We start from the raw sequence: 26562 nt of genomic DNA on the forward strand, positions 1-26562 counted from the left end.
TCAATAGGCCAAAGGACCTTTTCTTAGTTCTATGATTTCTTGCTATCACCACAAATATGGATTGCGTGGTCTATATCTACACCCTTCATTTCATACTCCTCTCAGCCTCACTTCCTCCAATCTTTGTTTCCTTCAGATCTTTTTCCCTCTGCCAGGTTTGGGTTCTTCTCTCTTAATTGTTTGAGGACACACGCTATTTCCCAGTTATTATTGTTGGCCCAGAGGCCATATGCTCGTAACCAATGTTTCTGTGAAGTGGGGAGACCAGCACGGCACAGAAAACATAAACTAGCTGCAAACCATGCACTATGTACCACTTCTCAAAAGCCACAAGCAACAATGCACCAGAGTCCAAACACTCATTACAGTAAACTATTGTCCGATGTGGGAGAGCTGAGAACATCACATTACAGGGAGCAATGCTCAAATGTGCAAAAGAAACCAAATACCACAAGGGAACTTAATATGGGGAAATGGTGATTATTTACACGATGGCACAGTGGTTAGCATTTCTGTCTTAAAGCAGCAGGACCTGGATTTGATTTTTGCTTTGGGTGACTGTTTGCATAGGTTTCCAGTGGATGCTCTAGTTTCCTTCCACAAACCAAAGACATGCAGATTAGATAGATTGTATGACAATGCTGTGGCTTTAAGAAGTGTTTTGAGCCTTTTTTTTGAAGAACGGTTGTAAGGAGGAGGCGCCAAGCTATTACAAATTGGGGACTCATCCGGGATCAGTGTGTTATGGACTAGACCAGACCCGCTCAAAATATTTTAAGAAGGTAGCTAAACCCTTACTTTTTCCTACTTTTAAGGCAAATGTGAAGTTCCATTTCCAGATACAGTCAAACTCTCAATATTAAGCAAACTGCAATTTATTTGAACACTACAGTTAAAATACAACCTAAAGAAAGGAGCAATTTAGAGTAACTTAATCCTACTGGAAAATTTAACACAGCAATAGATATGACAACTGTTACTCATTAACTGCTCCAATATAGCAGTTATATATCCCATAAACACACTCTTTGGCAAAAAGGCAAATTCAAAAAAACAGATTTTTCTCACATATAACCCAACAGAGAGAACCCCCAGCTTCTAGCTGTAACTAACTGAGGAACAAGACAGATTCTATTTTTTCAAGTCCATAACAGCAACTACTTAAATCTAAATCCTAAAACCAAAAAAAAAACTACAAAGGCTACACTGAGAGAGCTGGCCACACCCAGCCAGGCTGCCTCCATTGCTCTAATTTTAAATAAATCCCAAGGCCTCACAAGCTGCTTATTCAGTGGTTTTGGTAGACCACTCAACACCTCTGCCTTACAACCTCTTTTCAAAGAAGAACTAGGATAGATAACCACTTTAAGCCACAGCATCATCACAACTGGCCATGATAAATTGACCAGTATTGTCCAAGCATATGCAGACTGGGTGGATTACCCAAGGTAAATAATGATATTACGGGAACAGTGTCTATATGAGTAGGATACTCTTTGTAGGGTCCGTGCAGACCCAATAGGCCAAATGGCCTCTATCTGCACTGTAGAGATTCTATGGGTTAACTCGAGGAATTCAGCATAAATAAATGTCATGATATATTTTTGTGAAATAATACCAGCACTAAATACAGTGAATGGATGTAGGACAGGTCTTGTGAAGGGGCAGGGTCATTTGGAGATAAGGTTCACACAAGATTTAAAAACTGTACAGGTTTTTCTCCTATATTGCATGTGAACTGGCTATAACATGATTGACAAATAGAAGACGCTATTTCTAAAATGCAAACTGTTAAAATGTGTAATGGCTGTAACACAATTACATTGCCAAGTACTATTGTTATTACAGCTTTTATGTAGCTTGGGGTTGCAAAAAAATGCAACCATCACGTCATAGAAGAAATGTACCTTAGATTGATAAGACTGTCAGAAATACAGCTAAAGTCTTAAGTTTTAGTACTTTTTTTTAACAATTCATCCAATTAAGTAGAAATGCACTTACTGTTGTGTTCATAATGCCAGTTCCATGTGTACGAATTGAGTTTGCAACATGCCTAATATTGATGGTATTCAAATGTTTATTGTTGCTTGTTCGTTCAATGAAGATCTGTAATATGCAATGAAATGAAATTTCAAACTTAATTCCAACAACTGAATTTTCTTTATGCATTTCAAAATTCTGTCATCAATTCTTAAAAGCGTACCTGATTGTTGAGATTGTAGAGATACCTTGAGACAAACACATGAATGTTTCGCATGATTTCCAGAACATCTAATCCCTGAAAACAACACAAAGTTATGTTAGGAAAAATGACGCAATTCTTTTGCAATTCCTTCAATTTTCTAATAAATAAACATACTGTAAACTATCAAAATCCAAAATTAAAAAAAAATTGATTACCTAGTAGTACTGTTACAAACCAACACTAGATGTCACTCATGCCAAAGGTCAGTCACACACATTCTCATTCACCATTACAAAGCAAACTGGTAAATGTCACACAAAGAAACGCCTCAGTACTTACCTGCTCCAAGGTCTGACTCGGAAGGTGTGCCTCTGTCATCGAGAGACTGTAGCGTTGGGTTGCAAGATTTCTCATTTCACTATAGGTGGCCCAGTCGTGAATAGCCACTGTAGTCAGATTATAGAAAGTCTTGTCCAGATAGTGAGTTACATATGCTGTTAAACATTTATACAGATGTTTTTTTAAATTTGATATATCTGTGGCTAACTATACAAAGTAATATTTAACGAACAAGCCACAATTTGAAGGAAGCTAACCTTTCACGTCAACGAATCGGTTAAAGAAACGGATTGGTTTGATAGAGAAGAAATCTGTCAAGTCTTTGATGCCAACTTTGAATGGATTCCGATCATCCAATTTTAAATGTGTGTGCACAGACAGTCTCAGATCCTTCTCAATCTCTTTACATAGCTTATCCAAAAGGTGCTGTTGGAGAGAAGGAAAGATGAAGGATACAGATGAGAAATGCAATTAGAACTGCTAATGTTATGAAATTTTTCAGCCAAGAACACAAACCCTCTGCTTGTACCAGGCACCATCCACCAGACATTCCCCTTAAACTGACCAAACAAAACAGTACAGTCAGACAAAAAATGGTACTATCACCACAGATAACTTTCTTAAAGATGCGCAAAAATTATAAACTCTGCTGAGGAACTCTTCAGGAAAAAACTATCTTGGCTAGAACCAGCTTGGCTAACCACGCATACCGACCCATAAACATCCCTCGAAATCCTTAACATAATGACAGACAGACAGGTCAATCTCTGAATCATCCATCATGAAAAGTCTACAAGTAATTGAATGAAAATGTGTTGCCTTCAGCGGGCTATCACAAAAATGTCAGAGTCAAGAGTGTGGTGCTGGAAAAGTACAGATCAGGCAGCATCAAAGAAGCAGGAAAATCAATATTTTGGGTAAAAGCCCTTCATCGGGAACCCAGCAACAAATTCTTGACTCTGACCTCCAGCATCTGAAGTCCTCACTTTCGCTTGTCATGAAAATGTTGCAGCTGGAACATGCTAATATTTTACATTAAGAGATATCTAAAAAATATATTTAAAAATTTAGAGAGTAAATATAGAATACATGTTTAAAAACTAATGTGGCAATGAGAAAGACACAGATCAACTGCAACAGTACAAACGTGAGCATGCAGAATGGCAGGCAAGTGACAAATAAAACTTAGAACAATGAAGTCTGAGGTCACGCATTTTGGAAGGAGGAATAGGTAGAAGTAACACCGACTTAACAGCATAAAGTACATGTAAGAACAAAGATATCCAAGAATTCGTGTTCATGAAGGTTGCAGAATTTATTGAAGGAGTGATTAGAAAATCATTTGGGACTCTCAGAGATGAGTACAAGTTTATGCAAGTTATGTTGAAATCATTTCACCAAACTTTAAGAAGGAAGTGAGACTCCTGGAGAGATACACAGGAAGATTATCAGAATTGTGCCAGGTTTGAGTAGCTGGACCAAAGATTGGTACAGGTGTAGAAGATTATGTCAGGTTTCAGTTAGATAAGAGAGAGAAACACTATTTCCATTAACTGATGCTACAAGGCCTAAAATACACATATTTAAAAGTTTCGGGCAAGAGACACATGGAGAACTTGAAGAGTGACATTTATTCTTCAAAAATTGGTAATGACCTGAAACTCATTGTCTACGAAGGTGGTGGAATCAAGGGTTGAGGAAGGTTTCATTAGAAACTGATTATGCATTTGAAGCCGAAAAACATTGTGGGTTATGAGGGAATAGTTCTACAGAGATAACAAAAAGAACTGACCAAGTGGTCTTTTCTTAACAATTACTATCTTTTTGTTTTAACAGCATCTTTATAATCCCATCAATGACTCCTCAAACTCGATCCAACTTCCTAAAGAAATGTTAGGATGATCACATTCTAAATGAAATGGACTTCTTAAGAATTAAAGTCTTATTTGACAAAAACTAAACAAAACTTAGAAACTCTTCACTTCATTATGCTCTGAGACAAGCCCAGAGTTTTGCATGTAAATGCAGATAAAGATCTGGGTTAGCTAAAACTTTAAAGCATAATAATTCATTTTAAATATATTCCTGTAACAACGCAAACAAAGAATTATTTTTGCTTTGATACCAGTTACCTCATTCAGCACATCCATGATTTCTTTATCAAAGGATTCCAACAATACTTGGGTGGACTCCAGATGTCTTGCATGCATCATGGGTGGGACACAATCCCTCAAAGCACTGAACATGTACTGAAAATGTGAAATTATACCAAAACAAAAATACCTTAATTATCATTTTACAACAAATATATTTTTAGTCTTCTATATTTCAAATGGTTCCACATACAATATAATACTTATTATAAATGTAATCCTGGTCATTGACATCCCATGGAGTCTTCATTGGCCAACCATCTCTGCACCTGACAGTCTGGTCTGCAGGCCATTTAAAAATCACACTTTCAAATCATTAGTCTTCATTTAATTTAATCTGGAAAGTATGGTGCAAGAATTACTAATTCTGGTTACGACTACTTTGCAACTACAGGATGTGGGGATGCCACTTTTTGACAGGAATGGGCAAAGTCAGAAATCACATGACACCAGGTAATAAATTCAACAGCATCTGCACCTGGAAAGAGCATCCTCAACTGATCTGGGCTACATGTGTGTCCAGACTAACAGCAACATGACTGAGCAAGCCACTCAATTGTATTAATCGCAAGTTTCAAAATGAAACTGGATGGTCCGGGCATCAACTAGGACAGTAGCAAAAACAATCCTTTGACTCTGCAGTCGTCCTAACTAACATCTGAGGGCTAGTGCTGTCTCACAGACTAGCAATAGCCTGACATAGTCATAGTGACAGAATCAACTCTTTCAATCTCTCAGACACCACTATCCCCATCCCTGGATACGCCCTGTCCCACCTGCATGACAGACCTGCAACCGGATGCAGCATAGTGATAAACTAACGGGAGACAACTGTATCATGGAACCAGGTCAAACATGAGCAATCCTGCTCATTACACCTAGTGTCTTGTCTCAGTTGATGAATCAGTACTTGTGCATGTTGAACAACACTTGGAGAAAGCACCGAGGGTAGCATGGGACAGAACATATGCTGGGGGGGATTTCACTGTTGACGACAGAGAGTGGCTTCACAACGGTACTGACCAAGCTGGTGAGGTCCTAAAAGAAATAGCTGCTAGGCTGGGTTTGCAGCAGATGGTGTGGGAACCAAAAGGGAAAAACTTACTTGACCGCATCCTCACTAATTCACCTGCCACAGATGTATCTGTCCATGATAGTACTGATGAGAGTGACCATTGCATAGTCCTATGGAGACAAAGTCCTGCCATCACAATGAGAATACCTTAAATTGTGTAGCATAACACTATCACTGTGCTGGGACAGACTTGTAACAGATCTCTTCACTCAAAATTGGGCATCCGTGAATGCTCTGGGCCATCACATAATCTGCAACCTCATGGCCTGGCATATCCTCTGCTTCATCACTACCATCAAGCTGGTTTGACACAGAATGTAGGAGTGTAAGGCAGGAAGAGCATTAGGAATACCTAAAAATAGGTATCAACCTGGTGAAGCTACAATACAGATCTATTACATGCCAATCACCTAAGCTGCAAATTACAAAACTAAGCAATCCCATAACCAACAAATCCAAGCTCTGTCGTCCTACCACGTGCAATCATGAACAGTGGAGGATAATTGAAATAACTCACTGGAGGAGGAATACATTATCTGAGCCAATATGACACCAATTATTAAAGTTCATTTGAGAATGCAACTTGTAAAAACGTTTTGCGATTTACATTTGAAAGAACTAAAACTACATGGCCACTCTAAAAGATGAGAAACTTAAACAATCCAGGTCTTTTACAATATATAATTTCAGTTACAACTTTTGCTGTAAATTCGGTGTCTTAGAAACTTATACTCCACAACCACCTGATGAAGGAGCAGCGCTCCAAAAGCTAGTGCTTCCAATTAAACCTGTTGGACTATAATCTGGTGTCGTGTGATTTTTAACTTTGTACACCCCAGTCCAACACTAGCACCTCCAAATCACTTGAGGAGGCAGCTCCACAAATATCCCCATCCTCAATGATGGGAAAGCCCAAAACGTCAGAGCAAAAGACAAGACTGAATCATTTCCAATAGTCTTCAGTCGAGTTTCCTCCAGAGATCCTCAGCATCATAGATGCCAATATTCGGCCAATTTGATTTTTTCCACATGATATCAAGAAACGCCTGGAGACACTGGATACTGCAAACGCAGACCAGACTGTCAGGTGCAGAGATACTTTATGGTTGACCAATGAAGACTCCATGGGATGCTCATGGTAAACCCCTAGAAGGCCTCCATGTAATGGGTGAGCAAATGCAATACTATTTGAAACAGTTAACATTTTTTTCTGAAATTGCTTCACTCGTGGGTCAATCACATTGCCCAGCTGAGGAAGAAACGATTGCCTCCCAATATCCACGAGTAAACCCAGGGGATTACGTGCTGGATAAAAATTTGGAAAGAAAGAAACTAGGACAATGCTGGAGCTGCCCTTTTCAAATCTTACTAACACCAACTTGTAAGAAGGTTACTCCTCACCCAGGAGACGACACAACATGAAAATCTTCTTGATACTCTTTGGACTTTCTGAATTCTTTTTTGTTGGCGGACATTTGATACTGAAAAAGCGACCAACTTGGGAATTGCATACAAATACCTATTTACATAAGTCATATATGTATGCTGAAAAATTGAATGTAAGTGTTGGGTTTGTACCCATGTCCACATCCAATCAATCTCCAATCAAGTTGTTAATACACCTATGTAACTGGTTGTCATGATATGACAAAAGCAGGGGGAATGTGGAATTGTGTGAAACAGATAGTTGCATGGCACTGCTTGACGTAGGCCAAGTCCACATAAATTCTTTAACCCCAGAAGACCTCGTCAGTTTGATTAGCCGCCTCCACATATATTCTGGGATACTGACTAAGCCGAAATAAGGACATTCCACAAAATCCTCTGAGCTGCCAACAAGGTCAAGATTATGGGATGACGTATGTGACACAAGGTTTTGGGAAGTCAATATGATAAACCTTGGAAGTAATAACACAAATCATAATTCAATGTACCAGTTTAATAGATGACTAACCTCTAGTGGTAATTATTGATAGCTATTAATAGTTTTAAGTATAAAGATTCCTGCTTTTCTCACTGTAAGCATGAACTTGAGAGAGAAACTCAGAGCTGCGAGCAACTCCCTCTCTCTTCCAAGGTGAGCCATCTGCATGCAGCTTCCTTGTTAATAAAGACCAATTGTTTTGTCAGAACAAGGTATGTTGAATTTTCTGTTGAGTATTGCTGATTTTAAGCTCTCAGTCCTGTAGCTATTTTTAACCAATTTCTTCATGGGTACAATTGCAACAGTTAAAAGACATTTGGATAAGTACATGAAGGAAAAGATTTAAAGGGATACAGGCCAGAAACAGACAGGTGGGACTACTTTAGTTTGGGATTACATTTAGCATGGATTGGTTGGACCGAAGGTTTTGTTTCTGTGCTGTATTACACTGACAGTTTTGCCATCCTTGGAACATTTTAAATGCTCTACTCAAATCTGTTTAAGGCTATCACAAATATTTTTTTAAATAATGCTATTTTTAATGTTAAAATGTATCCTGTTGGAAGAATTTTGTACTAAAATAGGTTTCAAATTAGATTACTGTTCAATCACATTGATGAACCAGTATGTTGTATTTCAACATGACTGCATGAGATTCAATAAAATGACAAAAATCATTGAATATGCATCCCAATTCAAACATTCACCCTGTACAACCATACACACAACTTTCAACATACTTGTTTGAACTCTTCATTTTTGACAGGAGAGCATTGCAGCAAGTCCAGCATATACTGCCATTCCTAACTGTCTTGAGATGTCAATGGTGTGCGTTCTTATTCATTATTACAGTTTGATACATCTGGGTGGCTTGCAAATCACTTCAGAGGACACTTAGGAGTTAATGACAGTTATGTGGGACTGAAGTTATGTACAGGCCAAGCAAAGGAAGACAGGCAGATTTCCTTTCCTAAAGGATATCAGTGGACCAGTTGGAGTTTTACATGAATCCAACAGTTTAATGTTCACTTTTACTGCTATTAGTTTTATGTACTTATTTTAACCATAAACTTATTGTAAATGGTCAAAATGTAAAGGTGAGATGTAAACTGTCTATCTTTGGATGTTCCGTTCACTAACATAATCACTACATTACTATACCACAGTCTCTATTTTTGGATAATATCCATGTGTTAGATTTGTTTATTGGATGCTTTACACTATGAAACAGTTAGCTAATATAGATTAACACTAATTTGGTAACGCATATTTTTTCAAGCCACCCAGTTATGCAATTATCAATATAATTTGCAGCTCTTACATGTATTCTTGCAGAATCTACAGCGTTGTCATAAACATCATCCAAATAGATGGGGAAAATAGTTCGATGCCAGTACAGGAAGTTACAGTTGCACAGAACTTGAATCCTACAAAAAAAATTGAAAGGTTATATTTTGCTGTTTGGCCCCAAGTGTCTTGGTTACTTGAATGTATTCTTTCTGCTTTACTCACCTCTCTCTGAGCTCACTGATCAAATCCAACTTCTTCAGCACTACTTGCAACACCAGCAATTCTTCATCACGAAATGTTTTCTTCAGGAGTCAAAATGAGTAAAACAGCAGTTTGTCAGATACAGAAAGAGTGAATGCCTACCCTTTGCAGGAATTTAAAGGTTATGGCATTCAAGGATTTAAATATATACTACAGAACTTTGTTATTTTAAGCACACTGAGTAAGCAGTGCTTTGTAACACCAGAAGGCCCAATTGACTGCATATTTGCAAGCCTCAAGAGTCACACATGCAGAGGTTCGACACCAGCACAGAGGTTTAACACGGTATTTCGGCAAGGCACTTGCAGAGGAGGGCCCAAATATTGTGCAATGATCACATATCATTTCCAGAATGGCAATATCTGCAGAGAATTAAAAAGATGCACGTACACAAAACAGGCATGCAACTGAAACACAGTTGAACAGTTTGCTTTGCATTGAATTTATAGCGAATATCATTTGAATTTAATTCAATAATAATTTGTATTTACACAGTTGCTAAAGCAAATTATAATTCTTCAATAATAATCATTCAATAATTAGTTTTTGAAATGGCAGTCCTAGACCTGCCTAGACATAACTTTGAACAGATCATAAAGTAAATATCTTCTGTAATTTTTAATTTATATTTTGTTAAATAATGAACACAGAAATACGCAAAGCAACCAACGCCACTAATCTTTTAAGTATGATCTTGAATGAATATAAAAAGCAGATTTTGAAGGAAGATAGCTGTACCAAATCAGTAACGTTGCTTTCTCCACATAGATGCTGCCTGACCTGCTGAGTTTTTCCAGCAATTTGTTTTTGTTCATGTAGGTTGGTAGTGCACATTAAAATTAAAGCATTGGACTATAATAGGAACGTCACATAAGAGCAACACAAATACTGAAAGCCACTAGACAGCTTCAGGAGGCTTTATCATTCTTTAGGAACATTCATGATGGTTAGAGGGTTAGAAATGAAGCAGAGAGAGAGATGTAAAGGAAAGACTAGGAAGCTGTTAGCACGACATAGGCCTGTAGGCTTGGGCAGTGTTTGCCGATACCAGACATCCCGTAAATGTCAACGCCTGACTTCAATATGAGAAATTATGACATTTTTATTCTCAGAGTGGAGAGGAAGATCAGCAATAATTCCAAACTGACATGGGATCAAAGTCGCTCATTGCCATTCATCGCATGCTCGGCCCGCCACTTAATTCAAAAACAGATATTCACAGGAACACTACTTTTCATACTGGCAGCCAGCGCAATGTGGACATTTTTCAATAAATGTTATTCACATGTGTTCCTAGAGCATACTGAGCATTCCCCTTGATGTCAGCAAATATAATCTATTAAGTTTCTGATCACAATCCAACTTTAAGAATGTTCACAGTGTAAAAGCTACACAAGCATTACAAAGGAACAATAATTTTATGTTTCTTATGTAAAATACAGGACATCATGCTTACCATCTGCGTTCCCACACTTAATGCAAGTGCAACTACGAGTTTACGCTCTTTAGTGCTGGGGCCATTGAGAGCATTTTCAGCCAGGACTAGAGCTGACAGCACATCCAGGCGTCGCTCACTATACTTCTTGTCAGATATTACTCTTTTCTAAAAGGAACAATATGATCAAAAATTTTCCTAACAATCGATCCTGTTCCCGAAATCTAAATCTGCAATGATAGCAAGCTTGCACCATCAGCAAAATGCCCCAGCTGGAAAACTATTTAATGTGGAATTAATTCTCTCTCTCTCTCTCTCTCTCTCTCTCTCTCTCACACACACACATACACACACACACACATACAGTGCAAAGTGCAATCATTTGTTATCACTAAAGTTGCTGCAAAAATTGAAATTTAAAACATTGATAAAGTTTCAGCTTGCTTAGGCAAAATTGTGACTGTTGTGTTTTACCACAATATCTACAATTATATTTCTTAAAGTCTATGCTGGATCACTATTGTTGGAAACTTCCGTAAATCTTCTCCCTAGTTTCCCTCCCCCATCATTCAAATAAAAAAGTGATGCTGAGTCTTTGCAAACGGTCATCAAAACCAATAATATTACAAATTTATTCAAGCATAAGATATTACTGTCTAGACTAGAAAACAGTTAAAATCAAGGAAAAAAGATCCCAACATTTAGTCATTGCATAGCTCTGACAATATAACTGACAAACACAAAAATCCAGATACAGAAACTGAGAAATTGAATGTATAAACCTTAGCAACAGAAATTGAATTCAGGGCCTGATGTTGAAGATACTGAGCAATATGACACACAGAATCTGCTATAACCATTGTCCTCCTGTGGATGGTGTGTTCAATTGCCTAAAAAAAATGAGAACGATGAGCGGTTTATTGAAACAGCAATGAATCTGTTCAAAACAGTTCTTGAATGTTTTAACGAGTGAAGAATTGGTGTATTGAAAAAAGCTTGTATCAAAAACATTTTGTAAAACATTTAGTTAGCTCATGGAAGATTTGTTTTAATATTAATACTGATAAGCAGCCGGAATCTTTCAGATTTCAAGTGGAAACTACAAGAACTATCAAAGCACATTTCCTGATAAATATTCAACAAAAACTTACATTTATACAACATCTTGAGTATACAAAATTATCCCAAAACTTTCCTTATTGCTACATAGTCGCATGAAGCCAAAAGCATAGGTATTGAGGAATGATCAGAATCTTGGTCAGTGCCAAGTTGAATGGCATCATAAACAAGTACCGAGAGATGGAGAGGGTCTGAGAAGAAACTAAAGAATGTAGGGCTGAAACAGATGAATAGTTAATGGGATCAGGAACCAATGCAGTCTTTAACGGAAGCATTTGCATCAATCTTCAGCCAGAACTCTCTAATGGATTCTCCATCTCAGCCGCTTCTGGAGGTCCCCAGCAGCAAATACTGGTATTCATCCAACTGATTAACTCCACATTTTATCAAGCAACAGCTGAAGATAACGGACATTGCAAAGGTATGGACTCTGACAACATTCTGGCAATTGTACTGTAGATGAGTTGTCGAACAAGCAGCATCCCAATCCAAACAGTACAACTACAACGCCTGTCTGAAAATTGGAAAACTACCCAGAAACATTCTTACACAAAAAGCAGGACAAATCTGACCCAGTTAAGTACTGCTTCATAGGTCTGCTCTCAATTATCATGGAACTTGTCATCAAAAATGCTATCAAGCAGCACTTGGGAAGGAATAACCTGCTCATTGATGCTTAGTTTGGATTTTGTCAAGACCATGCAGTTCCTGACTTCATTACGGATTTGATTCAAATACAGACAAAAGAGCTCACTCTAAGAGGTTAGTTGAGAATGAATGTCTTTAATTTCAAGATTAATTTGACCGAGTGCAGCATTAGGAAAACTTGCCAGTTGTAATGGAGGGAAATATCTCTGCTGGTTAGAATCATACCAAGCTCATAGGAAGATGTCTGCACTTTTTGAACGGTAGTAATCTTAATCCCAGGACATTAATGTCGACCCAATTATCTTCCGTTGTTTTATCAATGACATTACAATTTAATAAGATCAACAGTGGGGATGTTGGCTGATTGCATAAGTTTCAGCGCAATCATGGTGACTCAGATACTGAATCAGTTCATGTTCACCTGCAGCAAAACCTAGGCCACATCCAAATTTGGGCTGGAGGGTGAGCATATTTGTGTCGCACATCTGTCAAGCAATACCATCTCCAGGGAATTCAAACCATCATCTCCTTTATGTTAAATTGCTAAATCCCTCAAAGTCATTGAGGTCAGTGGCCAGAAAATGAACTGGAACAGCCAAACTTCAGGTCCAACAATAGGTCAGAATCTTGGAATTCTGCGTCAAATAACACATTGTTTGTCTCCCCGAAGATGGTCCACCATTGACAAGGCACAAGCAAGCTGGTGTATCATGGAATACCCTCCACTTGCTTGAATTAGTGCACAGGAGAGTGTGAGGTCTGCAGATGCTGGAGATCAGAGTTGAAAATGTGTTGCTGGAAAAGCGCAGCAGGTCAGGCAGCATCCAAGGAACTGGAGTTCGACGTTTCGGGCATAAGCCCTTCTTCAGGAATCCTGAAGAAGGGCTTATGCCCGAAACGTCAAATCTCCTGTTCCTTGGATGCTGCCTGACCTGCTGCGCTTTTTCAGCAACACATTCTCAGCTCTGAGTTAGTGCACATCCAACAACACTCGAGGAGCATGGCACCATTCAGGAGTGTCAAAGCAGCGTACTTGTTGGCACCCCATTTGCAATCATCACCACTACTGTACAGTGCTAGAGCCCCCATCTACAAGATGCACTGCAGCAACTCACCAAAGAACCTTCCAAACCCACGAGCCCATCCATCTAGAGGGCAGCAGACACAGGGAAACAACATCACCTGCAAGGTCCCCTCCAAACCGTACATCATCCTGACTTGGAAATATATTGCTAACCCCACACTGTCCTTGGGTCAGAATTTAGGTAATTCCTTCCGAACAACACTGTGGGTGTTACTGTTTCCAATGTTTCAGAGGGCAGCTGATGTTAATGGCAATAACATTTTCAAAGTAATAATGAAAGGACAATAATGCTGGCTTAGTCAGCAACTTCCATATCTCAAAAATGAATGCAAAAACATTTTAGTATGTGTTAAACTTCAATTGTGAGTTTTCACATATCTATTTGTATTGCTCTTTTGAGACATTAACTATTCAGGAAATAGGACAGAATCTGATGTATTTCAGGAAACTTTTTATTCAGTAACAAAAAGCAATACTGCAAACGTAATGCAGCAACTTTAGACCTCACAGCGCCAGAGGCCTGGGTTCAATTCTAGCCTTGGGTGACTGGCTGTGTGGAGTTTGCACATTCTCCATATCTACGTGGTTCTTCTCCAGGTGCTCTGGTTTCCTCCTACAATCCAAAGATGTGCAGGTTAAGTGAACTGGCAATGTTAAAGTGCCGACAGTGTTCAGGGATGTACAGGTTAGGTGCATTAGTCAGGGGAAATGTAAAGTAATAGGGTAGGGGAATGGGTTTGAATGGGATACTCTTCAGAGGGTCAGTGTGGTCTTGTTGGGCTGAAGGGCCTGTTTCCACACTGTAGGGATTCTATGATTCTATGAACCTTGCTGGCTCAATATGGGTATTGCCTCCTGATTAAACCTAGGACTCAGCTGATATGTGGGTTGGACTCTCTCAGCAGACTGAGAAGGTACATGATTCACTGACCTGTTTTTCTTGGGTCTTCTTCTCGATCAACTGGGTTTTCATTTTCTGCTCACCTCTTCTAATGCTCTTCCAAACAGTGAGCCTCCAGAGGTGAAAGTCATTAGCAAACTTATCAGAATCAATGTCCACCATCTTCATATATCACAGGCAGGTGTCCCTGTACAGTGGTATGGATTTCCAGGAGGTCATGACCAGTGGCCAGTTCACTATTCAGGAAGTCTTTGGGCATATGACCATCAAGCATCTGACAGACATGGTCAGGTCAGTGCAGGTGTCACTGTATCAGTACCAAGTGGACGTTGACAAAATTAGCACACTGAATTGGTAATCTTGTCTTGTCAAGGGGTGCCAAGGACAAATCGGAGATAGTGAAGGTGGAAATTGCTCAGCCTTTTCTTCTCCTTAACACGTATTGTGCAGATGTCATCACTTTAGAGAGTGCACTAGGGAACAGGTTTAATATATTCCACTCTTTTACTTAGCTTGAATGTAACAGCTGCAGCTTTGGAATGCATAAGTTGACCGAGCATCAAGTGACACACTGCTGGTGATTGCAGAGCCTAGTTACACAAAGCTAACAACAATCTCCAATATCTGTGTGAATGCAAATAGGTTTAGCAACATCCCTGGCTATGGTACATCCTGGCTATGATGTTGATGGTCAAACCAAATTGTTAATAGGCATGTAAAATCTCACTATTTGTTGCTACAGGTATTCCTTAATGTGGAACATTAATGTGGCATCATCTGCACACAGCAACTCTGAGAGGACTTGGTGTATCTTTGCCAGAGATTTTGGAAAATAAATGTGGCAGTTTTTTGTTTTCTTTGACACCCTCTGTAGATGAAATGAGGGGATATGCAGTAATTACCAAAGGATACCAGCAGTAGAACACAACCTTGCTTGAAGCTACTGCGGATCTCAAAATGTTGCTGTCACAGCTGACCCGAACCATCATTCTATCTTGGAAAGAAGTCACGTTGCCCACTGAAAATGTTCAGTCTGTTTACTCCAAAGTCTTCCTTGGTTCACAGAATTTATGGCAGCCAGACTAAGATCATGACAATTGTGGATCTTCCAGTTCTGAACTTATACTGGAATTTAGAGTAGATTCATTCAGCCAGAATCCATGTTTTAAGAGGGCAAATATTTAACTTGTGATGCTCAGCCTGGAGATGTACTGGAGTTCTGCATACAGATCTGGTCTCCACAATACAAGGAAAATGTGACTGCACTAGAGAAAATGCAGACGCAATTTATCAGGACATTGATACAGTTATGAAGAGAGTGGATAAGCTGGGGTACCTTTCCTTGGTGTATAAAAGGCAGAGGGGGACCAGACTGAGATGCAAAATTCTGAAGGGCATAAACTAAGTAAGTAGGGAGCAATTTTTCACTTAGTACAGAGATCAATAGTCAAGGGTAAAGTTTTAAAGTGAGGAAGAGGAGATGTGGAAGGGACAGAAGGAAAAATACCTTTCACCCAAGTTATGGATACCTGCTTAAAAGGGTGACAGAGTCAGGAACCCTCAAGACTTTCAAGAACTATTTAGATAAACACTTGAAATGCCATGGTATAAAAAAGGTTACAAGGTAAGTGCTGGTAAATGGAATTAAAATTCATGGGTCCTTGATGACCAGTTGTGCTCATGATGACTGAAGTGCCCATTTCCATGTTTTAAAGTTCTATGAATCTATGCATCAATACTTTTTACAATCCCTGCAGTCACCTTTATGCACGCACAAGGTCACAGCTTTTGTGCCATGTGTATCAGCACTGACACCCCCTCCCACCCCCAGCAGAAATAAACAAGTGTCATGGTGGAGACTGCTGGAGTACCAAGTTCCCAAAGTTGATGAGCTCAAGAAATGCAATATCATCAATGGAGTTCTGCTTTTAGCAAACATGCTTTGCTGAGCTCCTCCAGAGTGGGTTTCATATACAGCTCTCCAATGAAAGGCAGGTCATGGTGACCAGAGCTTTCTCAGTGATCACCCACTAGTAAGTTTCAATTCTTCTCTGGCTGCAGGAGAGATATCAGAGGACAATCAATGTGGCATTGTAATTCAAGAAGGGAGGAAGAGATAAACCATGAAACCACAGGCCAGAGAGGCCACCTCAGTGGTGGAGAACTATTGGAAGCAATGATGAGGGACAGATTAATCAAGAAGTCGGCATGGCCTTGTTAAGGGCAGGTAATGTCTGCCCAATTTGATGGAATTTTCAAAGAACTGACCAGGTATGCAGATGAGGGCAATGCATTTGACAGTCTACGTGGACTTCAGGAAGATCTTTGATAAGGTCCAGCATTGGAGACTGATAACAATGGTAAGAACACATGAGATTCAAAGAAATTTGGTTAAAAGTATCCAGAGTTGACTGAGTGGCAGAAAGCAGAATGTGATAGGCCAGGATGTTTTCGTGACTGGAAGATCATGCTCAATGGATTTCTGCAGGGATCAGTACTGGGTCTGTATAAAATTAACAGTGTTATTGCTTGTGATATATATAAATGGTTTAGACTGGAGTGCAGAAGGATTGATCAATAAGTTCACAAAAAATGGTGGGATGGCAAATAGTGAGGAAGATAGCCTTAGATTAAAGGAGAATACAGACAGGCTGGACAGATGAACTGATCAATGATAAATAGAATTCAATGCAGATAAATGTTAGGTGATGTACTGGGTCAGGACAAACAAGACAATGGCATACATGATGAGTTTGGAGGTACGGAGGATCAGAGACATCTTGGCATCCACTTGCACTGGCCCTTAAGATACTGGGACAGATGGATGAAGTGATTAAGACAGTTTATGGAATATTTGACTTTATTAGCTGAGGCACAGCATTTAAGAACAGGGAGGTTATTTGGAATTGTATAAAATATGGTGTCTAGGCTGAAGATTTTCAGTTATGAACAGAGATTGGGTAGATTGGAGTTGGTTACACCAAAGCAGAGATGACTGAGGGGGAAAGCGATTGAGATGCATAAAATTATGTGGCACATAGGTAGGCTAGGGCAGACAAAGAATTTTTCCCTTTGGAGGAATCAATGACTGGGAGAGAAGAAACTTTTTTTCGCTGATATGCTGATGGAAATCTGGAATCCAATGCCTGTAAGGATGAGAGAAAGGCAAAAACCGCATAACATTAAAGGAGAATTTCGATGTATGCCTTGACATTGCAAGGGTCCAAAACTATGAGGCAAGTGCTGGAAAATGGAATTAGAATTGTTAGATGCTTGGTTTTGACCAGTGAAGATTCAATGGGTCAAAAGACCTTTTTCTGTGTTGGAGATGTCTTTGCCTCAGTACAACTCAAGATGGTGCTCCATCCACTTACACAGCTATTTATTGCAGTCGTTGATGACCTCTCTTTTAAGTAGAGGTATAGAGTCATACAGCATGGAAACAAATCCTTTGGTTCAATTCATCTATGCTGACCAAGTTTCCCACTAAACTATTGGGGGCAGCACAGTGACTCAGTGGTTAGCACTGCTGCCTCACAGCGACAGGGACCCCAGTTTGATTCCAGAATCAGGAGACTGTCTGTGTGGAGTTTGCACATTCGCCCCGTGTCTGCATGGGTTTCCTCCGGTTTCCTCCCACTGCCCAAAGACATGCAGGTTAGGTGAATTGGCCAAGCTAAATTGCCGATAGTATTGAGGGATATCTAGGTTAGCTGCATTAGTCAGGGGAAATGTAGGGTAATCGGTCTGGGTGGGATAGTCTTCGATGGGCATGTGGACTTATTGGGTCGAAGGGCTTGTTTCCACATTGTAAGAATTCTACTTCTAATTCAAACAGTTCATACAGTCCCACTTGCTTTCATTTGACCCATATTTCCCAAAGCTTTTCATGTTCTTGTACCTGTCCAAATTTTTTAAAAATGCTTTAACTGTATCTGTATCTACCACTTCCTCTGGCAGACTATTCCACAAACGAAGCATCCTTTATGCGAAAAAGCTGCCCATCAGGTCCCTTTTAAACCTTTCTCCTCTCACCTTAAAAATATACCCCTAGTTTTGACCTTCCCCACTCTAAGGAAAAGACCTTGGCTATTCACTTTATCTGTGCCCCTCATGATTTTATAAACCTCTATAAGGGCGACCCCGCAACATCTTACACTCCACCAAAAAAGGCCCCAGCCTATCCAGCCTCTCCTGACAACTCAAACCCTCCAGTTCCAGGAACATTCTGGTAAATCTTTTTTGAATCCTCCCCAATTTAATAAATATAGCAGGGCATCCAGAAATGTTCATTATACTCCTCCTTTTCAATGGATCTACATTCTGTGCTGAAGGACCCGTTTCCCTTTTGATCCCACACATGGCCCTAGCATTCAGAGAACGAATAGCATCATGATATTCTGGAAGAGTTATCAGTAAGTCACTGGTGGACCAAAAGACCACAATATATAGACACAGAATGAGGCCATTCAATCATGGCTGACATGGTTTTCAACTCCATTCTCCTGCTTTCTCTTCATAACCCTTGATCTCCTTACCTATCAAGTACACGTTGTAAACACACTCTATCATTCAGCTTCCTCATCCCTCTGCAATAGTGAGCTCCACAGATTTACCACCCTCTGGCTGAAGGCATTCCCTGTCATCTTAATTCCCTCTTCACACTGAAGCTGTTGCCTCCAGTCATAGCCTGTCCTACCAGTGGAAACATCTTCTCCCCTTGGCACTCTATCTAGGCCACTTAGTACTCCATAAGTTTCAAGCAGATTCCCCTCATCCTTCTAAACTTGTAGAAGCCCAGAGTCCTCAACTGCTCCTCATAAGGTGACCTAGCAGAATGATGGACTTCAATTCATGCAACCCTTAGTGCATTCAGATCACTCTTGTACTTAAGGAGAGTGGATTGTAGCGCTTTAATTGTAGATTCCATCATTGTGATGTTAGCCTTGAACCAATCGGTATTTCTCATTTTGCTTCTTAAATGTTGAGTGAGGTGTCGTAAGCAAAATGGAATGTAATTTGAGTCACCATTTATAATAGATTAGATTAGATTACTTACAGTATGGAAACAGGCCCTTCGGCCCAACAAGTCCACACCGACCCGCCGAAGCGCAACCCACCCATACCCCTACATTTACCCCTTACCTAACACTACGGGCAATTTAGCATGGCCAATTCACCTGACCCGCACATCTTTGTGACTATGGGAGGAAACCGGAGCACCCGGAGGAAACCCACGCAGACACGGGGAGAATGTGCAAACTCCACACAGTCAGTCGCCTGAGGCGGGAATTGAACCCAGGTCCCTGGCGCTGTAGCACAGACACTCAACAGATGGAATTACTTGAGAGTGAAGAAAGAGATTCCTTCATTGAGGTAAGGACTGTAGGAAATTGATAATTTGTTCAGAAGTTTGGCAATGACTAAGTAGCTATTTCATAGAGAACAGCATGGTCAACCAACAGCATGCTGTTTCTCAAACCATAATAAATCTCAGTTACAAAGCTAACTCTCAAAGTGTGATCAGAGATGAGGAGCGGAAGTACGCCACCTGCTGAGTGGATTAAGCAGTGTAGTTCCAGTTTCTGGTATGTAAAGAGGAGCACAGGTTCTATTGTGTGGAAATGTTTGAAGGTGAGAGATAAAAGGAAGCATGCGAGATGTCTCGAGATAGTGAGAACTGCAGATGTTGGAGATCAAAGTTTTTCAGTATTCTGGAGTCTTCAGGTCAGGAAGGATGATAATTCTTTTGTAAAGACTCGTCAAATTATTGCTTATTTACTATAATGTATTAATTTTGAGTAATCTTACATTATCATGTGCATTCAAGTTTTACAGATTCCCTACACACAAAAAAATGGAAAATCAAAAATGGTGTTCTAAAGTAAACTTTCAAATTCTCTTAAAGAACTGAGGATAGATTGATCAACCAATTTTTCTGTAAGGGTGAATCATTTGTTTCCATCTACTTCTCTGTTTTGCACTTTTTTACATTCTTCAAATTATGGCCAGGACTTGTTAAAATTCCCAACTATCAGCCTAATTGAAAAACTGAATATATCTTCACAACTGAATCAGTAAGAAATGACTTCTGGTCATCTTGCACTTTTCATCACTTCATTTCAAAGTTTTCAAAATGCTTCACAAATTTTTGAATGCAGTCAAATGTGACAACTCCATGGAGAGAAGGAAAAAAAAAGAGAAGATCTGATATGTGTTTTCAAAATCACAAGGAGTCCAGACAGAGCAGATAAGTAGCTGGCCCTGCAAAGGATCAGGAACAAGAGGACACAGACTTAAAGTAATTTGCAAACACAGGAAACATGAGACAGAAACCTTTTTCCACACGAATTGTTCAGGTCAACAGAGTCAATTGATGCATTCAAGAGAACATTATATGATTTTTTAAAATACAAATATGCCAGGGTATAGAAAAACAAGATTTGGCAAATGACAGAGAGTCACAAATGTTCCTTGGAGAGCCAGTGAAGACATGAGCCAAATTAACTCCTCTACCTTAACAATTCTGAGATTGGTAATCACTAACTGCCTTTAAACCAACTGGCTCAGGAGGTCATTTCAGAGGACAGGTAATAGTCTCCTTACCTGATGAAGGAGCAGCGCTCTGAAAGCTAGTACTTCCAAATGGACTATAACCTGGTGTTGAGAGATTTTAACTTCATCCACCCCAGTCCAAAACCGACACCTCCACACCAAGAAACCCAACAGGAAATTCAAAAGAAAAAAACTCTTCACCCAAAGAGTGGTGAGAATATGGAACTCACTCCCACAAGGAAGATTTGAAGTGAACAGTATAAATACATTTAAAAGTAAACTAGACATGCATATGAAGGAGAAGCGAATAGAAGGTTTTGAAAGGAAATTTAAATAAGGAAAAACAGGAGGAGAATCAAGTGGAGCAGCAAACCAGCAGGGATTGGTTTCTGTGCTATATCTCAGAATACTGCAGAGTTCTGGTCAGCCCTCTGTACGAAGGATGATGTTAAACTTGAAAGGGTGTCAAGATTTACAAGGAGGGGACTAAGATTTGAGCTATAGGGAAAGGCTGAATAGGGTGTTATTCCTGGAGCATCGATGGCTGAGAGGTGACCTTGTAAAGGTTTATAAAGTCATGAGGGACATAGATATGGTAAATAGTCAAGGTCTTTTTCGTAGGGTGGTGGGAGTCCAAATCTAGAAGGCATAGTTTTAAGATGAGAGAGGAACGATTTAAAAAGGACCTGAAGGGTAACTTTTTCACACAGAGGATGGTGCATATGGAAGGAGCTGCCAGAGGAAGAGATGGAGGTGGGTACAATTACAACATTTAAAAGGCATCTGGATGGGTATATGAATAGGAAGGGTGTGGAGGGATATGGGACTAGTGCAGTTTAAGAAACCTGGTCAGGATGAATGAGTTGGACCAAAAGGTCTGTTTCCATGCTGTATGATTTTGTGTCTTAATGTAATCCTATAAATCCTATGAATCCAAGAGGCAGCTATTTAAATGGAACAAGTCAGACCTGTATCCTTTTTTTACTCTGCTAAGCTGTTTTATAAATGCAAGTTGCTTTTCCTGAATCATTCAGATTCTTGGATTTGGCCCTATCTGAGTATGAGCTGTATGATTATAAGATGTGGCATATATAGACAAAGAAGTTTCCTTTGTAGAAGTTTGGAATTTAATGGGAGACGATGGCTTAGTGGTATTATTACTGGATTGTTAATCCAGAGACCCAGGTAATGTTTGGGGACTGAGGCTCGAACTCCACCATGGCAGATGATGATATTTGAATTCAATAAAAATCTGGAATTAAGACTCTCACGGTGACTATAAAACCATTGCTGATTGTTGGAAAAACTTATCTGATTCACAAGTCTCTTTTAGGGGAGGAAACTGCCATCCTTACCTCGGTCTTACGTGACTCCAGACCCACAACAATGTGGTTGACCCTTAACTGCCCTCTAGATAATAAGGGATGGGCAATAAAGCCCTTATCTAGCAACAAATTCAAAAAAGATTTTCTCCTGTTCTTGTATCAAGAGAATGAGGCAGTGAATATGCAGAAGGTACCTCAGTAAAAGTAGTTCTATCATCACACAGAAAAACAAAAATCATGAAAAGAAATAAATCTGAACTCAACTTTGGTAGCACTAATGAAAAAACAAATTGAGTAACTAAGAGACCCATATTCCCAACAGCTTACCTTTAGAAGCTCCACAAGTCTGCATAAAGCTTTCACTGACGTTTTGGTCATGGGTTTCTGCATTGACATGTACAGATTCATTGTGGTTCGGATAATATTACTGAGGCTGTTTGCATACAGAATACCCTAAAGATGATTTAAAAAGTTTAATTAAAGTTGGTCTTTTACAAACATATTTTGTGACTATAAAACACTGAATTAATTTATTTTCAACTGTAGTCTATGTCAATTGAAATCGACAAGCAAAGTAGGCCTAAAAATCTTTTGTAGTATGGCATCCCATGGCACATCGAGTTAGACAGAGTTTTCTGCTATCTTGAGTGTAAAATGTTTTGCTCACTGTTGTTAGAAGCCCAAACAGTTTTGGGTATCTGGAACTCTGATAAATACAGGGGTTCACAATTTACAAGAATCCAATTTACAAGTAAAAAGTGAGGTCTGCAGATGCTGAAGATCAGAGCTGAAAATGTGTTGCTGGTTAAAGCGCAGCAGGTCAGGCAGCATCCAAGGAACAGGAAATTCGACGTTTAACATTGAATTTCCTGTTCCTTGGATGCTACCAATCCAATTTACAACCCTTGTACTTACGAACACAATCTCATTCAGTGTTGTTACTTTAATGATCCAACATAGGAACATTTCCTGTACTTATGAACAGTTTCTTTATACTGTCCTGCATTGTGTTTCAATTTGTGTACAAATTGATTTGTGAACGGAACCCATTTGCAACTCGGGGAACGCTTGTAACTGAACCAATGGGACATTAACTTGACCTTTGAGAACTAAGGACTGAAGAATCAGAGAAGTGTCAGAGAATTAGCAAATTCAATATTAAATTAAGTGCAGAAAGAGAGAGGTAGAAAGGAAAAGCATTAACTAAAAATTTAATATTTAAAAAAACTCATTCTTGCCAAGTCATCACACATCTGAGTATTCACTTATTAGGTCAGATAAGTTGAATGGCAACCACCAATATCATGCTGTTAAAAACAGTATTGCTCATAATTACTACTTAACTTTACACATTGAGTTTAAGGAACAATGAGTATGCAAATGCAGCACTTTCTTCAAACCCCTGGGTGATTAAGACTAAGCAACAATTACCGTGATATTTACAACACGCAAGTGGCAAGCAATGACCATCACCAAGGAAGCAAAATCTACATTCCCCCTCCTGCCACTATTCAATGGCTTTACCATCACTGAAATTCTCCACTATCAACATTCTGGGGGTTAAACAGTAATCCGAAACTGAATTGGATCAACCATGCAGTGTGATTACAATAAATCAGAAATTGGTCATTCTGAAGTGAAACAAAATTTGTTACTATTTCTAAGGTACATCAGGTCAGGAAACGTGGTGGAATACTTTCCACCTGTCTGGACAAACGTAGCACGTTCAAGAGGATAGCATATCTACGATAAAGCAGTTTGCTTGATTGCACCACATCCATCAAGCTTCCAATTTTCCACTACTGATACAGTGACAGCTGTGTTTAACATCTATAAGAACACCACTGTAATAACTGACCAAGTATCCTCTTTCCCACTATCTCTATCACCTAAAAGGTGAAGGGCAGCAGAGACTGCGATTTGTATATGCCAACATATACAACATATTTGTATATGTCACCCGGCATCCTGACCTGAAAGTCTATTCCCATTACTTCCCTGTCACTGGGTCAAACTTCTGGATCCCCTTCTGAATAGCGCAGTGGGTGGACCCACACTAAATGATCGGAGTGGCTCAAAAAAGGTCACCACAGTCTCCTAAACGGCAATTTCTGATTTGCAACAAATGCAAGCCTTGTCACATACAATGAAAGAATAACTGGTGGAGTGACATATACCAATAACATAGCAAAGAAAAGGGATGAGGACCTGAAAAGTGAATATAGAGAGTTAGGTTGGAAGCTAAAAGGCAAGACGAGCAGAGTAGTAATCGCAGGTTTGCTACCAGTGCCACGGGCTATTAAAGCTAGGAAGAAGGAGTGAGTGCAGTTGAATGGGGTAGGAGGGAGGGTTTCAAATATGTGGATCATTTGGATACCTTCTGGGCAAAGTGGGACTGTATAAGGAGGACACATTGCACATGAACTGGAAGGGTACCAATATCCTGGGTAGTTTGCTGGAACTCTTCGGGAGGGTTGAAACTAGTTTGGCAGGGGTTTGGGAACCAGAGCTATGGATCAGAGGAAGGGATAGCTGGTGAACAGGCAGATAAGCATGCAGAGAATCTGTGAGGAAGGATAGACACTTGATAGGGCAAAGTTGCAGTCAGTGTGATGAGTTGAAGTGTGACTATTTTAACGCAAGAAGTGTCAGGAATAAGAGTGGTGAACTTACAGCACAGAACGAGGATCTAAAATTGGAATTTAGGCAACAAAATATGTAGATTTTTATTTCAACTATATGGTTTAAAAGAATACTACAAAATGGCCTGTGAATCATACTGATTTACAGAATTAACTTGCAGTTCAAAGATAAGAGGACAATAGAGTTTTCATAAGATGAATACTGACACATTAATTGACCATTTGAACTAACCTTGAACTAATACATGGCATGACAACTTATGTAAATTAGATATCCTTCTTAAAGAAAATACCATTGGATTAGCCTGTCTTCAATATTATCACCATATTACATTTGATTGGAATTTTCTTTATAATTAAGAACCCTTTCCCAGGAAATATCATTGGATTAATTTGCTGTAAATCATGTCACCTTATTATGTGTGATTGGTCTTTCTTGTAATTAAGGCTGTACTATTTCTTAAAAAAAACACATAAATAATGTACAATTTTCAAATGTAATTGTGCAACTTCACTCCGAAACATGGAAGCTTCAATCTCTGTGTTGCTGGATAGAATTGCGTCAAGGTACCTTAATTCAATAAACTAATGAATCTTGCTTTTTGAATAGACCGCATTTGTCGATTCTTTTGACCGATCTCTAACCAAGAGGCCCCTCTTGAGGGGACGTAGATCTTCAAGATCAGTACTTGGAGCTATGATGTTGTGGCCATTATGGAGTCTTGGATAACACAGGGGCAGGAATGGTAGGTGGATATTGTGGGGTTTAGATGTTTCAAAAGGAATAAGGAGAGAGGTGGGTGGCACAGTGGTTAGCACTACTGCCTCACAGTGCCAGAGACCCGGGTTCAATTCCTGCCTCAGGCGATTGACTGTGTGGAGTTTGCACGTTCTCCCCGTGTCTGCGTGGGTTTCCTCCGGGTGCTCCGGTTTCCTCCCACAGTCCAAAGATGTGCGGGTCAGGTGAATTAGCCATGCTAAATTGCCCGTAGTGTTAGGTAAGGGGTAAATGTAGGGGTATGGGTGGGTTGCGCTTTGGTCGGTGTGGACTTGTTGGGCCGAAGGGCCTGTTTCCACACTGTAAGTAATCTAATCTAAAAGAGGTGGGGGAGCGGCATTGCTAGACCAACTACAGGGGAGGCTATATAGGGTTTGGTGACTGGCAATGAACCAGGTCGGTGGGAGAGCATTTCAGTGAGTGATCATAACTCTCTGACCTTTAACATAGTATGGAAACGTATTTTATGGGGGAAGGGGAATTACATTGCTATTAGGCAGGAACTGTGGATCATAAATTTTGAACAGATATTCTCAGAAATATTCTCACGACAGAAATGTGGAGGTTGTTTAGGGAGTACTTGATTCAAGTGTTGGATAGGTTTGTCCCACTCAGGCAAGGAAGGAAAGGTAGGGTGAAGGAATCTTGGATGACAAGAGCTGTAGAACATCTAATCAAGAGGAAGAAGGAAGCTTATTCAAGGTTGAGAAATCAAGGATCTGACAGGGGTCTAGAGAGTTACAAGGTAGCCAGGAAGGAACTGAAGAATAGACTTAGGAATGGGGACATGGGTAGGATTAAAGAGCAAGACGATGGTCAGAGTGAGGTTAGGGCCGATTAGGGATAGT

General features: G+C 39.7%; 1 protein-coding gene across 2 annotated transcripts in view; it reads right to left on the minus strand.

Annotated features, from left to right (window-relative positions):
- washc4 (WASH complex subunit 4) overlaps positions 1-26562 on the minus strand; it is a 133794-nt gene that overhangs the window by 23927 nt on the left and 83305 nt on the right. For both annotated transcript variants that reach the window (XM_060843064.1, XM_060843063.1), the window contains exons 15-24: positions 22622-22747; positions 11445-11552; positions 10684-10830; positions 9189-9268; positions 8998-9103; positions 4657-4773; positions 2782-2950; positions 2525-2679; positions 2204-2278; positions 2002-2106 (exon numbers count right to left, since the gene is read on the minus strand). In XM_060843064.1, coding sequence (XP_060699047.1) covers positions 2002-2106; positions 2204-2278; positions 2525-2679; positions 2782-2950; positions 4657-4773; positions 8998-9103; positions 9189-9268; positions 10684-10830; positions 11445-11552; positions 22622-22747 — 1188 coding nt within the window. The remainder of the gene's footprint in view (positions 1-2001; positions 2107-2203; positions 2279-2524; positions 2680-2781; positions 2951-4656; positions 4774-8997; positions 9104-9188; positions 9269-10683; positions 10831-11444; positions 11553-22621; positions 22748-26562) is intronic.

The sequence above is a fragment of the Hemiscyllium ocellatum genome, chromosome 23 (assembly GCF_020745735.1).
Source record: "Hemiscyllium ocellatum isolate sHemOce1 chromosome 23, sHemOce1.pat.X.cur, whole genome shotgun sequence".
Lineage (NCBI taxonomy): Eukaryota > Metazoa > Chordata > Chondrichthyes > Orectolobiformes > Hemiscylliidae > Hemiscyllium > Hemiscyllium ocellatum.